We start from the raw sequence: 12,383 nt of genomic DNA on the forward strand, positions 1-12,383 counted from the left end.
AACCTTTTACCTATCTGGAATCCTGGTTAGATTTTTGGTCAGGGCACATACCTAACCTGGGTTGCGGGTTCGATACCTATTCAGGGTGCATACAGGAGGCAACCAATAGATGCTCCTTTCTCCATCTTCCTCCCTCCCTCCCTCTCTCTGTAAATATCAGTGGACATATCCCTGGGTGAGGATTAAAACAATAAAATAAAATCGATAGAGGGAAATTTTTCTGAAAAGGCTTTACCACCCACAGTTGGTGCAGAGAGCCCTCTGTACTCTGAAGACCCAGAACAAATATGAGCGTCTGAGCAGGAAGGCACCCTGGGGGTGACCAAGCATGTGCTTCATTGTACATATTTAGGAACTGAGGCCCAGAGAGGGGAAAGAAGGGGTCCAGTGTCATATAGCAAGTTTGTGGTAGAGTCAGAACTAGAAGTTGGAAGAGCAGCTGCCTTACCTCATTCTTCTGCCGAAGCCTCCCAAGTCCCTGAGGGCTGTCCTTCCCTCCCATCAACCCCAGGTCCACGGAGCACAGACACAGTCCTTGCCTGCAGCTCCCTGCTTCCTGAGGGCTATGCTAGGTGCACTTTCTCATAAATAGCCACCGCTGACAGAAGCCTGGAAGGTGGCAGCAGAGAGGTCTGGGTCGTAGGGGAGCAAGCCAGCAGGAGCCACCCGTGTTCCAGATGGGAACACTGAGATGCGGTCTGGCAGAAGCCAGTCGGGGCATAGCCAAGGTTAATACAGAGGATGAAGCTTCGAGGGCATGGGGGTGGAGCCTTGCAGGGGGTTGGAAACGCAGGTTGTATGCCAGTCCCAGCCCTGACTTTGCTCCTGAGCTATGCTGTTTCTCATCAGCCTGTCTCCCCTCTGGGGGTCCAGGGCCAGGTCACGTCCGGGCTGCTGCAGTCACTGGGTAGAGCGCTGCGTTCCCACAGCCCTACTTCCTCCAGCTCCTCTGCTCCACGTGGGAAACCTGGTCACCCTTCAACCACCTAGCTCAGTCCCATGGGTGGTTATTATTGGCTGCCCTGCCATCTGCCCCAGGGTAATAAATCAGGGCAGAGTAGAACTGCCACCATCCCAAGCGTGGAGAGTATAAAAGGAGAAGGGCTCTGGGAGCCACAGGCTTCCGTGGACCCCAGAGAGAGCCAGGGACCCCAGGAAAGCATGGACCGATGGAGCAGAATGCCTTGCTGGGGGCTCCTGCTGCTGTTCTGGGGCTCCTGCGCCTTCAGTCTCCGTGTGGACACTGGCGCCTTCAGACGGTAACTGGGGTGAGGGAGGGTGGCAGGGGCATATGTGTTTCCACTTTCCTGGTACTGCTGGTTTTCAGGTATGTGATGTCATCCTGTCCACATGACCACTTGGGCAGGGGGGTATAGTCCCATTCAGAGAGGTCAGGTGACTCGTCCAATGTCACACAGCCCAGGAGTGGCACTCATCAGGCCTGGAAGCCACATGCTTTGCTTCCTGCACAGATCACCATGCAAGGCACTGGGGGGACTCAGAGCATCAAGACAGGCTTGCATGCTCGGCGCCTAATTATAGGAAGGGTATGCGATGGTGAAGTCTATTAGGGAGGAAGCACAAGGTAGCGCTTAAATGCAAGGCCTCCAGGGCTGAACTGTCCTGGTTTAAATTCTGCTCCACTAACAGAACTACCGTAATAAGCTCTGGAACCAGAGGCAAATTACTTAACTTCTCCAGGTCTCAGTTTACCATTTTTAAAACAGGGGTAATGACAGCACCTACTTCACTGGAGCTGCTTTGCAGATTTAATGAGATAGCCCTCAGCACGACCCCAACACGCTGGCAAAACCCAGCGGTCACGGTACCACCGGGTGGGCTGCCACAGAGGCCGGGAAAGGGCGTAAGGCAGCCCAAAGGAGGGAGGAGAAAGACTTAACTCACACCCATGTGCGGAGCCAGGCCCTGTGGGAACAAGCAGTCCGTTAGGGCTACCAAGGGGAGAGGCAGAGTGGACAGGGCGCCATGGAGAAAGGGGTTTCTGTTTGGGGAGTGCAGATGGACCACAAGATCTTCAGGTAAAAGGTCAGATTTTACTAAAAGTAATAGTGCTAAGCCTGTAAAACACTTAGGGTTTCACATAGCTCATCTCAAATCATCCTCCCAACAATCCCATTTTACAGGTGGAGACACTGAGGCTCAGGGAGGTCACATGTGGAGGCCACACCTTGATATGCACTGGGCCTTTTGTTTCCAAAGCCTCCTTTCCTGCTCTTAGGCTCCCAGAGAGTAACTGGGTTTGGGGGGTGGGGTGAGAAGCTGGGGACATCCCAGCAGCAGGTGTCTGGCTGCAGCCTCCACCCCCAGGGTAAAGGCAGAGAGAGGTAAAAAAAAAAAATTCTCCCTTGTTCTCCTCAAAAAGAGAAGAAAAGTGGGATGGGGCCAGCAGTGGAGAGGGATTCGGGACTTTGGAACCCAGTTGTAAGGATTTTGCCACCTGCTATGGGATGAACCTTATGCCCGACACTTTGGGAGATCCGAATACAGGACTCCATATTCTCAAGGTGCTTTCACGGCCTTTTACATACACAATTTACATTTATCGAGCTGTGGGCAGTTCATTTAATTTGTGCAGCGATTCTCTGAGGTAGGTATTACCATTAAGTCCCTTTGTAGAGAGGAGTTCATGGGGGCTCAGACAAGACCCAGAGAGGTTAGGTAAGGTGCTCAGAACTACACAGGGAGTACGGAACTCAAGCACATCCCCACCGTGACCGCCTTCACCGCCGGGGTGCACCGCCTCTGTAAGCCCAGTGCTGGCTGTGAGCACCCAGGGAACACGGGGAAGGAGCCTGAGCAAAGGTGAGGCCAGTGTGAACTGGAGAGCACAGGCAAGTGTCCTGGGAGTGAGGGTGAACGCTGGGCTTTGAAGGATTGGAGGATGAAAGAACTGGGGGGCGGGGCGGGGGGAGGAAAGGAGCTTTCTGAAAAGAGAATGGTAAAGTGAAGGTCTAGAGCAGAAGCTCTCCAGAGTAAAGAGTGGAAAATGCACCCTCTTTGGGGTCAAGCCTTCTCTGCTCCTCCATGTCCCCATCTGTAAAATGGGAATAATAAAATTACCCCTTGTGGGATGGCTGAGAATCGAATAAGATCATAATTGCAAAAATACTTTTTGAATAGTAAACTGTGACATATGACGAGTCATGTCCAATAAAATGTCACACTGACAGGCATAGGAAACATGACTTCCATATGGAATATAAATGGTATTCATATTTATGGGCTAAATGGGGCACGGAGGATGAGGAAGACTATCAGCACAGGAGGACTGGCAGCTGAGGGATTCCCCATAAATGGAACTGCAATCCTGGGACCTGCCTGCCTCACTAACAGCTAGAGACATCTTCCTTCCGGCTGTGGCAAGCAGCCTTCCCGCCAGAGTACAGAGGACGCTGTACAGTAAATAGGGGCCACGCCGCTTAGAGTCCCAGTTCCAGCTGAGCCACCTCGCCCCTGTGAACCTCCATTTCCTCCTCATTAAGTGAGAACAACCCTAGTCTGCGGAGTTGTCATGAGGGTTACATGGGGGTGTGAGTTTTTCAGGTCTCTTTCTGCCTCCAAAGGAGGTTGGAAGATCTCAGGACAAGAGGCCAAGGGAGTGGGATTAGGCTCAGAAAGGCACATCTTTCCAAGGACAGGGTGCACAGGCACTCTGGAGGTGTCGATATCTCTCGATATCTCTTGATCTCTCTCCCCGCTCCCCCCAATTCGTGGGTCCACTGCAGCCCACAGCCCTGGCTGAGCACCTGCCCCTGGCTTCCCCGTGGAGCCCCCCAGGCTGCTGCGGGTGTCTGCTGCCACCTACAGGCCTCAAGTGGCACTGCCTCCTCGTGCCCCGCTGGAGGGGGCACTCCCACCCAGCCTTCTCTAATTAGAGGGATTGTCATTGTGTTTCCTCCTTTGTTGCCCCCCGGATGGGGCTCCTTCAACGCAGCAAGGACCTTTATCTTTACATCTCTAGTCTCCAACTCAGTGCAGGCACAGAAGAGGTGTTCAACATGTGATTATGAAATAATGAATAAATGAATGAATGAACAAACAAATGGCCTGCCTTGCAGTGATCAAAATTAGACAACAGGAGGAAGGTAGTTTCAGGCTATTTAATACTAGTGCAGGTGACTCATGGAGGTTTGCCAGTTTTCCTTCAGAGGCCTAAGGGTGCAAGAGTGATTCTTGGGTGCCTGGGCCAAGGTGAGGAGTCATGGTCCTTGATGCTCCAGGGACTCTACATTGTTCTGGGGGAGTACAGAGCTCTTCTCTTTTTATTTTCTCCACTCCGGGTCAGAATCTTCCTCAAGAAAATGCCGTCAGTCCGGGAAAGCCTGAAGGAGCGCGGCGTGGATGTGACCAGGCTCAGGGCTGAAGCAAGCCAGCTCTCCACGAGACTCTCCTTCAGCAACAGCACATCTCCTGTGGTCCTCACCAACTACCTGGACGTGAGTGCTCGGAACCTTGTTCCTCCGACCTCCTTTCGGTCTTGGCCTAAGGCTTTCTCTGCTCCCTCTGGGCTGCCTTTGACTGAGTTGCTGAGGAGCACTAAGCACACTACCGAATTCCCACTTTACAGCTGGAAAGCCTGAGACACAGAGGGCAGGAAAGAGCCCAGAAGCAGGGTTAGGTGTGGAACTCAGGCATTCAGGCCCAGGAGTCACTGGTGGGTAGGAGGTTTCTGTGACCAGGCTCAGCACAAACCACTGCTTACTAAGTCGGTTGTTCCTCAAGGGGCGGGGACCTTCCTACTTTGTTTTCACTATTTTTATTTTGCCTTCTTGTCTCACTTCCTGGGAAGTCACAGGCAGTGGTAAGGCCCCCACCGGAGGCTGTGTGATCTGCCAATCCCACCCCGAGTGCCAAGCAGGGTATCGAGCCAGCCTGCAAGGCAAGGCTCCCCAGGTCCCTCCAGCAGCCTCTTCCCTCCATCCCTACAGACCCAGTACTACGGCGAAATTGGCATTGGCACCCCACCCCAGACCTTCAAAGTCATTTTTGACACGGGATCGGCCAACCTCTGGGTGCCCTCCACGAAGTGCAGCCCTCTCTACACAGCCTGTGGTGAGCCCCAGGGCCTGTGGCACCTGTCCCCAGCCCCCTGCCTGGGCAGTCCTGCCTTGCGCCCAGTGAAATCCCTCCGGCTACCGTTTGAGCTGTTTCCTCCCTGCCTCTGCTCCCACGGCCGGCCCCTGGGAGGAGAGAGGGAAATGTCCCCTGTTTTCCCGATATGGCCATCAAAGAAAAAAAAACATGCTTCCGGACACCCCAGCCCACCAAGAAGGCCATTTCTGCCCTTCCTGGGAACCTCCAGGCACCTGGGCTCCTCCAGCCCTATCCTCAGCCAACGACCTACTGAGTGCTTACTCCAACCAGAATCTTCTCCTTACACCAGTGTTAGAAATTACTTTAAAATGCTTCATTTGAGACAAAATTCTCAGACATAGGCACATATCAGGGGCCCAAGAAATATAGTCCTTGATGGATAAAACACATTTTCCCAAGCCTCCCGCTGACCTCAGGACCACCCCATCCCTGCACCTAAGTCCTCAACCACACAGGCCACACCCGTACACACCTGCCTCCCAGCCCCCGCTCCCAGAGGTGGACCTCTCTGGGACAGACCTGAGCCTTTTTCCCTCTGCCAGAGATTCACAGCCTCTATGACTCCTCGGAATCCTCCAGCTACATGGAGAATGGGACAGAATTCACCATCCACTATGGATCTGGAAAAGTCAAAGGCTTCCTGAGCCAGGACACAGTGACTGTAAGTGGGACCAGCCCAGGTCATCTGACCCCTTGCCCTTCGTGTCACCAGATCTCTCCTGCCACCCTAGGGTCCATGCTTGGGAAAGGTGTCATCCAGTTCACCTTGGAGTCTGAGGACGGGCTCTGCCACTGAACAGAACAAACCTGAGCTCCTGGCTCAACACTGGGTGATTTATAGAGGCTTTTGCCTCTAACTCAGACATAGGGTTTGTCCAAGCCCCATGGTCCCCGGTCAAGTAACCTGCCTGAGGTCACCTAACTCTGACTGAGCTCTTCGCCAGACCCTAGCCTGAAATCAGAGGCAGAGTCAGGGTCAGCAGCACTGTTGACATTGTGGTCAGGGTCAGTTTTGGGGCCAGCCACAGGTTCTAAGGTCATAGTTAACGCGAGAGTTTAGGATTAGGGTCTGTGTCTGGCCCTTTCCCCCTTCTAGGGTTTCTCCAGTTCCGCTCTGTCAGAGTTAGGGAAGGGCTGCTTGCTGAGAGGAAGAGTCGGTGTGAGCCCTTAACCCTCTGTGGACTCGGGGGGAAAGGAGCACGAAAGGCAGGCCTGGCTCTGCTGAAGAAGCCCTGAGCCCACAATGGGGGCGGGGCCTGAGACCCAGTCCTGCTGAAGGGAAAGCTGGGCCATCGAGGAGGAGGCGTGGGAGCTCCCAGCCTCTTTTTCTGTTACTGCTTGGCAGTACCACCTTCTCAGCCTCTGCCCCTTCCAGTCACTGGGCAACCTCAGTTCTCTGTGGACCCAACAGCCGAGATGCATGTTGGGGAGAGGGTATGCATGGAGATTGATGATATGGTCTTACCCCAAGTTGCTATCCCTGGAACATGTGCATCCCTAAGGCCCCTGGTCTGAAAACTGAGGCTAGACCCTGGCCAGGGGAGGGCAGTAAGCTTGGTTTCCTCTGGTCCTTCCTCCCACAGGTGGGCGGAATCACGGTGACGCAGACATTTGGAGAGGTGACAGAGCTACCCCTGATGCCCTTCATGCTGGCCAAGTTTGATGGCGTCCTGGGCATGGGCTTTCCTGCACAGGCCGTGGCGGGGGTCATCCCCGTCTTTGACCACATCCTCTCACAGAGGGTGCTAAAGGAGGATGTCTTCTCTGTCTACTACAGCAGGTGCGCCTGGACTTAGGGGCAGGGGCGGGGAGAGGAAAGAGGCAGGAGAGCTGGCAGAGTAAGAGGAGTGCTGGACCAGGATTTTGATGTGTTCACAATTAGGTGGTATTCAATCTATATCTGCAAATGCACTATCCAATGTGGAACCCACCTCTTAAATTTAAATAAATTAAAATTAAATAAAATTAGGCATTCAGCTCCTTAGTAGCCAAATTTCAAGTGCTCGGCAGCCACAGTGGCTACTGGCTACCACATTGGATAGCATAAACATAGAACATCTCCATCATTATAGAAAGTTCTGTTAGACAGCGCTGCTCTAGAACAAGAAGAGAAGGTCGGGTGGGGCAATGGGAAGTAAGGCATTGCTGGGACCCGGCGACCTTCCCTGTGAGGGCCCATGGTTCCTCTCACACACAGACAGCAGATGGCATTCATACACGATTCCTTCATTTGTTTGCTTAATCAATGATTCAATCAATATTGGGCACTTAGGTGCCAAGCACTGTGCGAAGTGCTGAGGGTATAGCCACAAACGCAATGTACAAATCAGAGTCCTGCCCTCACAGAGCCTACAGTCTGGCAGGGAGGACATAAAACATGGCAACTTGATGAACAAGAGCAGGTAGCACAGGCCTGAAACTGTAGGGCTTTTCAACTCCAGGCTGAGCTTCTGTGCAGGTCAGCTGGACTTGGGGAAGCCACTGTCAGCTTAAACGGCTGGGTTTAGAAAGGTGGAATGAGCTAGAGACAAGAATCATAAGGGCAAGAACACCAGGCCAGTGGCGGTGAGGATGTAGCAGGAGAGCTGAACTCCAGAGAAACCTCAAAGGTAAAATGAAGAGTGTCTCATTTGGTGAGAAAAAGGGAAACACTGAGAAAAGGCCATCAACTGGCTCTGCAGCCAGGTGAGCTGGTTTAGAGGTGGAGCAAGGCCAGATGGCAAGGAATTGAGAGGTGAGCAGGGTGTCAGGATGGGAAGAGCAAGTGCGGGCTCCCCTGAGAAATTCATGAGGGAAGGGAACGTCAGGTGGGGATGCAGGCCGAGGTGAAGAGCGAAGCAGAGAAAAGAAGGGTGGGCATTTTTAATTGCTAGAGGATGCCTGAGCATGCTTGCAGGTGGAGGGAAGGCTGGAAAGTGAGGGATGGAAAATGCGGGGAAACAGATGATAACAGAGGGCACAGGAGCCAGCAGACCGTGGAAGGGAGGAGGGTCCAGCTCCGGGAGGAGGGTCCAGCTCCGGGAGGAAGGCAACTTTGTTGACTCAGGCAACATCCAGAGAGATACTGAAGTCTTGGGAGGGGGCAGAGGGAACTTGTGCTGCACGCTCACATACATACGAGATTTGTGAAAATGCAATTAATGTACTTACACAAGTAGCATGTATATAGCTATACCCCTGTGTACACAAGAGCATGTACACATGCCCCTTGTTCTCTCTCTCTCTCTCTCTCTCTCTCTCTCTCTCTCTCTGTCACACACACACACACACACACACACACACACACACACACACACAGGAAGCCAGCCCTGAGTTAGGCCCTGAGCTGTGGGAGTCACTGTGCAGAATGGAGGAGAGGAAGGCAATGGAGTCCCACTTCAGAGTGGGCCCCAGGAGCCCTGGCTCCAGTCCCCCAGTCACCCCACTCAATGCCCGGATGACTTCGGGCAAGTGACTTCACGTCTTGGTGACACCCGTGCCCAAGGGGTAAGAAGAGTGCAGAATGCCCACCCTCCCAAAAACAAGCTAGCAAGTCTCTCCTGAAACAAAGGCTTTCTACTGTGTCTCTTTTTCTGCAGAAATTCCAAGTAAGGAGGTGAACCCCCCAACATGGCCCTGACCTTCCAGAGCACCTGGCCCGGAATCACACCCGCACCTGCCCAAAACTCACCCCACAGGCCCAGGCTCTGCTGGATGCTGACATACTGGGTCCCTTCTTCCTGCCCCCCCCCAGCCCCAGCCCCCCCCCCCCCCCCGCCCTGCCCAACAGCTCCTGAGTGCCCTCCAATGTACCTGTTCGACCCACAGCAACCTGCAGCCAAGTGAAGGCGGGGCCAGTTTCTGTCTTGTTTGCATTCTGGCCTGTCCTTGTGCCTGTTCTTTCCTGTGACCTCCAGAGGGATGTTTTATTGGGTGCAGTTGGACTATGATCAGGGAACTTCCCCTGGCTGGGCTGGGTGAGGGGCAAGAAAGGTGGAGAAGCGGCAAGCGCTGCAGCTTCCCAGCCTCGCCATCCTGCCTTTCTGGGCCCCACCTGCACCTGGGCCCAGCTTCCCTTGTTGCTGGGGTCACTATGTCACCAGGAACCTCTGATCTTTCCTTTAGGAATTCCCACCTGCTTGGGGGAGAGATTGTGCTGGGAGGCAGCGACCCCCAGTATTACCAAGGGAATTTCCACTACGTGAGCGTCAGCAAGACCGGCTCCTGGCAGATCAAAATGAAAGGGTCAGATATCCTTAACACTCTCTACTCTCCCAAAATGCTGCTGCTGCTCAGGGTGGGATGGGGACAGGGCAAGGTTGCCATCCCGCCCTCTCTCCAGTGCTTAAGGCACAGCCAGCATTTGCTCTCTGCTTGCTCTGTCCAGGGATGGGGAGCACCGACATGGGGGGGGACAGAAAGGAGAGGCCTGCTGAGAGGAGGCGGAGGGTCACCAAGCACAGGCTGAGAGAGGGGACAGCACCTCCCCTCCCCCAGGTCCCGCCTTGCCCATCCTTCACTGAATCACCGGGCCACCAGCATGGCTTTCCATCTCCTGCCCTCACTCAGAAAAGCTGCGCAGCCTGGTGGCGCCCCATCAGCCTTCTGTCCGTCTGTCTGTCTGACTGTGGCCTCTCCTAGGGTGTCCGTGAAGTCAGCCACCTTGCTCTGCGAAGAGGGCTGCCCGGCGGTGGTGGATACCGGCGCCTCCTACATCTCAGGCCCCACCAGCTCCCTGAGGCTGCTCATGGAGACCCTGGGGGCCACGGAGCTGAGCACAGACGAAGTAAGAACCTAGAGAGGCAGCGCCGGGCTGGAAGAGTGCTAATTCGCCCGGAACCCAAAGTCTCCCCCGGCAGCACGAGTTCCCAGATGAGGCGATTTCAGGCCCCTCTTCCTCACCTCTCACACACTTCGAATGTGGCCGGGTTCCCCCCGGGTGGGGGCAGGCCACAAGCTGGAAGGCTTCCCACACTCAAAGAGCCTCCCTTGACTCTCCCCCCAGTATGTCGTGAACTGTAACCAGGTGGCCACACTCCCTGACATCTCCTTCCACCTTGGAGGCAGAGCCTACACGCTCACCAGTGCAGACTACGTGTTACAGGTGAGGTGCAAGCATGGCCCGTGGTGACAGGCAGCAGGTGTGGGCAGGGGCCTTCAAAAAGGGACGAGTCATTGTGACAGATTTCCTAGTAGGCCAGCAATTCTCAATCTTGGCTGTCAGCATTGCCTGGGAGCATTTAAAAATCCCAACGGCAAGCCACATCCCCTACCCATTAAATCAGAACCTCTGGGGGTGGCACTGGGGCATTAGTGTTTTTAAATCTTCCAGGTGATTCCAATGTGCAGCCATGTTTAGGAATCATTGTGCTTGGTGCTCTGTTTTCTCACCAAATGCTCCCAGGAATGCTCCGTTCCTATATTAAAATCCTCATTTTACACTCAATAGACTTAGAGATGTTAAGTAACTTGCCTAGGATCAGAAGCTCTGCCATACACTAAGTTCATAATGCTGGGCCTGCTGCATTGTGTGCCCGGAGTCTAGCACAGTGACTATGTCTAGGAGGGGTGCCATCCACGATGAGTTGAAAGAGCCAGGATGCAATGGAGGTGCAGTGTGGAGGGGGTAGAGGAAGAGGGATGTTGCTGAAGAGGCCCCGTGGAGTCAGGGAAGGTGAGGGCAGAACCGTCACTTGATGGGCTCTGGGGAAAACCTCTTGCTTCCTGCCAGGACCCCTACAGTAATGATGACCTGTGCACACTGGCCCTCCACGGTCTGGACGTCCCACCGCCCACTGGGCCTGTCTGGGTCCTGGGTGCCAGCTTCATCCGCAAGTTCTACACAGAGTTTGATCGGCGAAACAATCGCATTGGCTTTGCTTTGGCCCACTGAGGCCGTCTGCTGCCCTGGCGAAGGTCCCAGCCCTAGCCCAGAGCTGGAGACCTCTCTGGGACCGCCCCTGCCTGTGCTTGTGTCCTTATGTTGGAGCACAGGGCGCGGAGCTCCTCCTGCACCAGCACCTGCCCTGCCCCAGCACCTGCCCCCACACCAGCTCTTCCCTGCTTTGAGGACAAACAGAATAAAGATTTCATGTTTATAGCCCTATTGCACCTGAGTCCACTAGGGTTTGAAACAGAGGGAGGGGCAACCACATGATCATGTGCAGACAGGAATGTGGCACAGAATGACAAACATGCTCACCTGCTGTCTGCAGGGCACAAGTGGAGTTGTTTACACAACCTTGGGTGGGAAGTTTGCAGAGAGCCAGCCCCTTGCCCCCTCCAACCCCTCAAGGACCAAGGCTAATGCTGTGACATTATGCTGTGGGCCAGACAGATGCTCGCTCCCAGCTCACGGAAGCCAGCCCCAAGCTCACGCTCTGCACTGCTGTGCTAGCCAGTCATGCCTCTCCTGCAAGGCAGACCCCGAACAATCCCCCCAACCCCAAAAGAGCCATTCACAGTGCAGTCCAAGGCACCATCACCTAAAGACATGCACCACCAGATATCTGACTGATACTCCCTTTTTACATGTGCGGAAACTGAGGCTCAAAAAATGGAAGGCATTTGGCTGAGATCGCTCAGTGAAGTGTGAAAAATCAAGACTGAAACCCAGCCCATCAGACTCAGGCCCTGAGGGCTTTCCCCCGTCCCACTTGCGGATGGACGGCCTCAGCAGGGAGAGCGCCTGACACCCTGGCATGTTCCCAGGCACAGAGATACGCTTCTCGCTCCATCTCATGGACTTGAGACAGCCTAAAGTCTTCTCCCACTCCTACCCACTGGGCTGTCTGTAGAGATATCCAGCTCTGGTAATGAGAGGCAGCACCCACCTGAAGCCACTGATGCTGTCCCTCTTTGTGGTAGCTGCTCACCCCTCTTTTGACCAAAAAGGGTAAGGCACTGAGTAGCCCAGCCAGGACACAGCAAACCCCACACCTCTAGAATGGCAGCCTCTGGAGATTGTGTGGAATCCCAGGGCTCCTCTGGGGCAGCATTCCTGCATGGCAGCGTCGTCCTGCAGAGCCAAGAACATGATTCTCTGAGTTCAGTTGCCTGCCTGGCTTCACTTCCTTACTGCGAAAAGAAGGGTGGGAGTCAGTGGCCTTTCTAACTCTGCATCTTGGGGCTCCCTGGCCTTAAGTATGCAGCTCTCACCCATCATCTCCTACACTGTCCAATATGATAACCACACATGGCTATTTACATTAAAATTAAATTAAATGTCATACTAGTCATATTCCAAGTGCTGGATACTCACATGTGGCTAGTGGCCACTGGAGTGGACA

General features: G+C 54.1%; 1 protein-coding gene across 1 annotated transcript; it reads left to right on the forward strand.

Moving 5' to 3' along the window:
• The first annotated feature begins 1,161 nt into the window (after window positions 1–1,161).
• Window positions 1,162–11,192, forward strand: REN (renin). The gene is made up of 10 exons (XM_054562814.1): window positions 1,162–1,259; window positions 4,307–4,457; window positions 4,950–5,073; window positions 5,658–5,776; window positions 6,699–6,895; window positions 8,694–8,702; window positions 9,220–9,339; window positions 9,736–9,880; window positions 10,100–10,198; window positions 10,826–11,192. Exons 1-10 carry the CDS (start codon window positions 1,162–1,164, stop codon window positions 10,985–10,987), a joined length of 1,224 nt encoding a protein of 407 aa, XP_054418789.1. The 3' UTR covers window positions 10,988–11,192.
• The last annotated feature ends 1,191 nt before the right edge of the window (window positions 11,193–12,383 follow it).

This window comes from Pteronotus mesoamericanus, unplaced genomic scaffold, assembly GCF_021234165.1.
Source record: "Pteronotus mesoamericanus isolate MK-2021 breed Mesoamerican mustached bat unplaced genomic scaffold, CSHL_Meso_final scaffold_705, whole genome shotgun sequence".
Classification (NCBI taxonomy): Eukaryota; Metazoa; Chordata; class Mammalia; order Chiroptera; family Mormoopidae; genus Pteronotus; species Pteronotus mesoamericanus.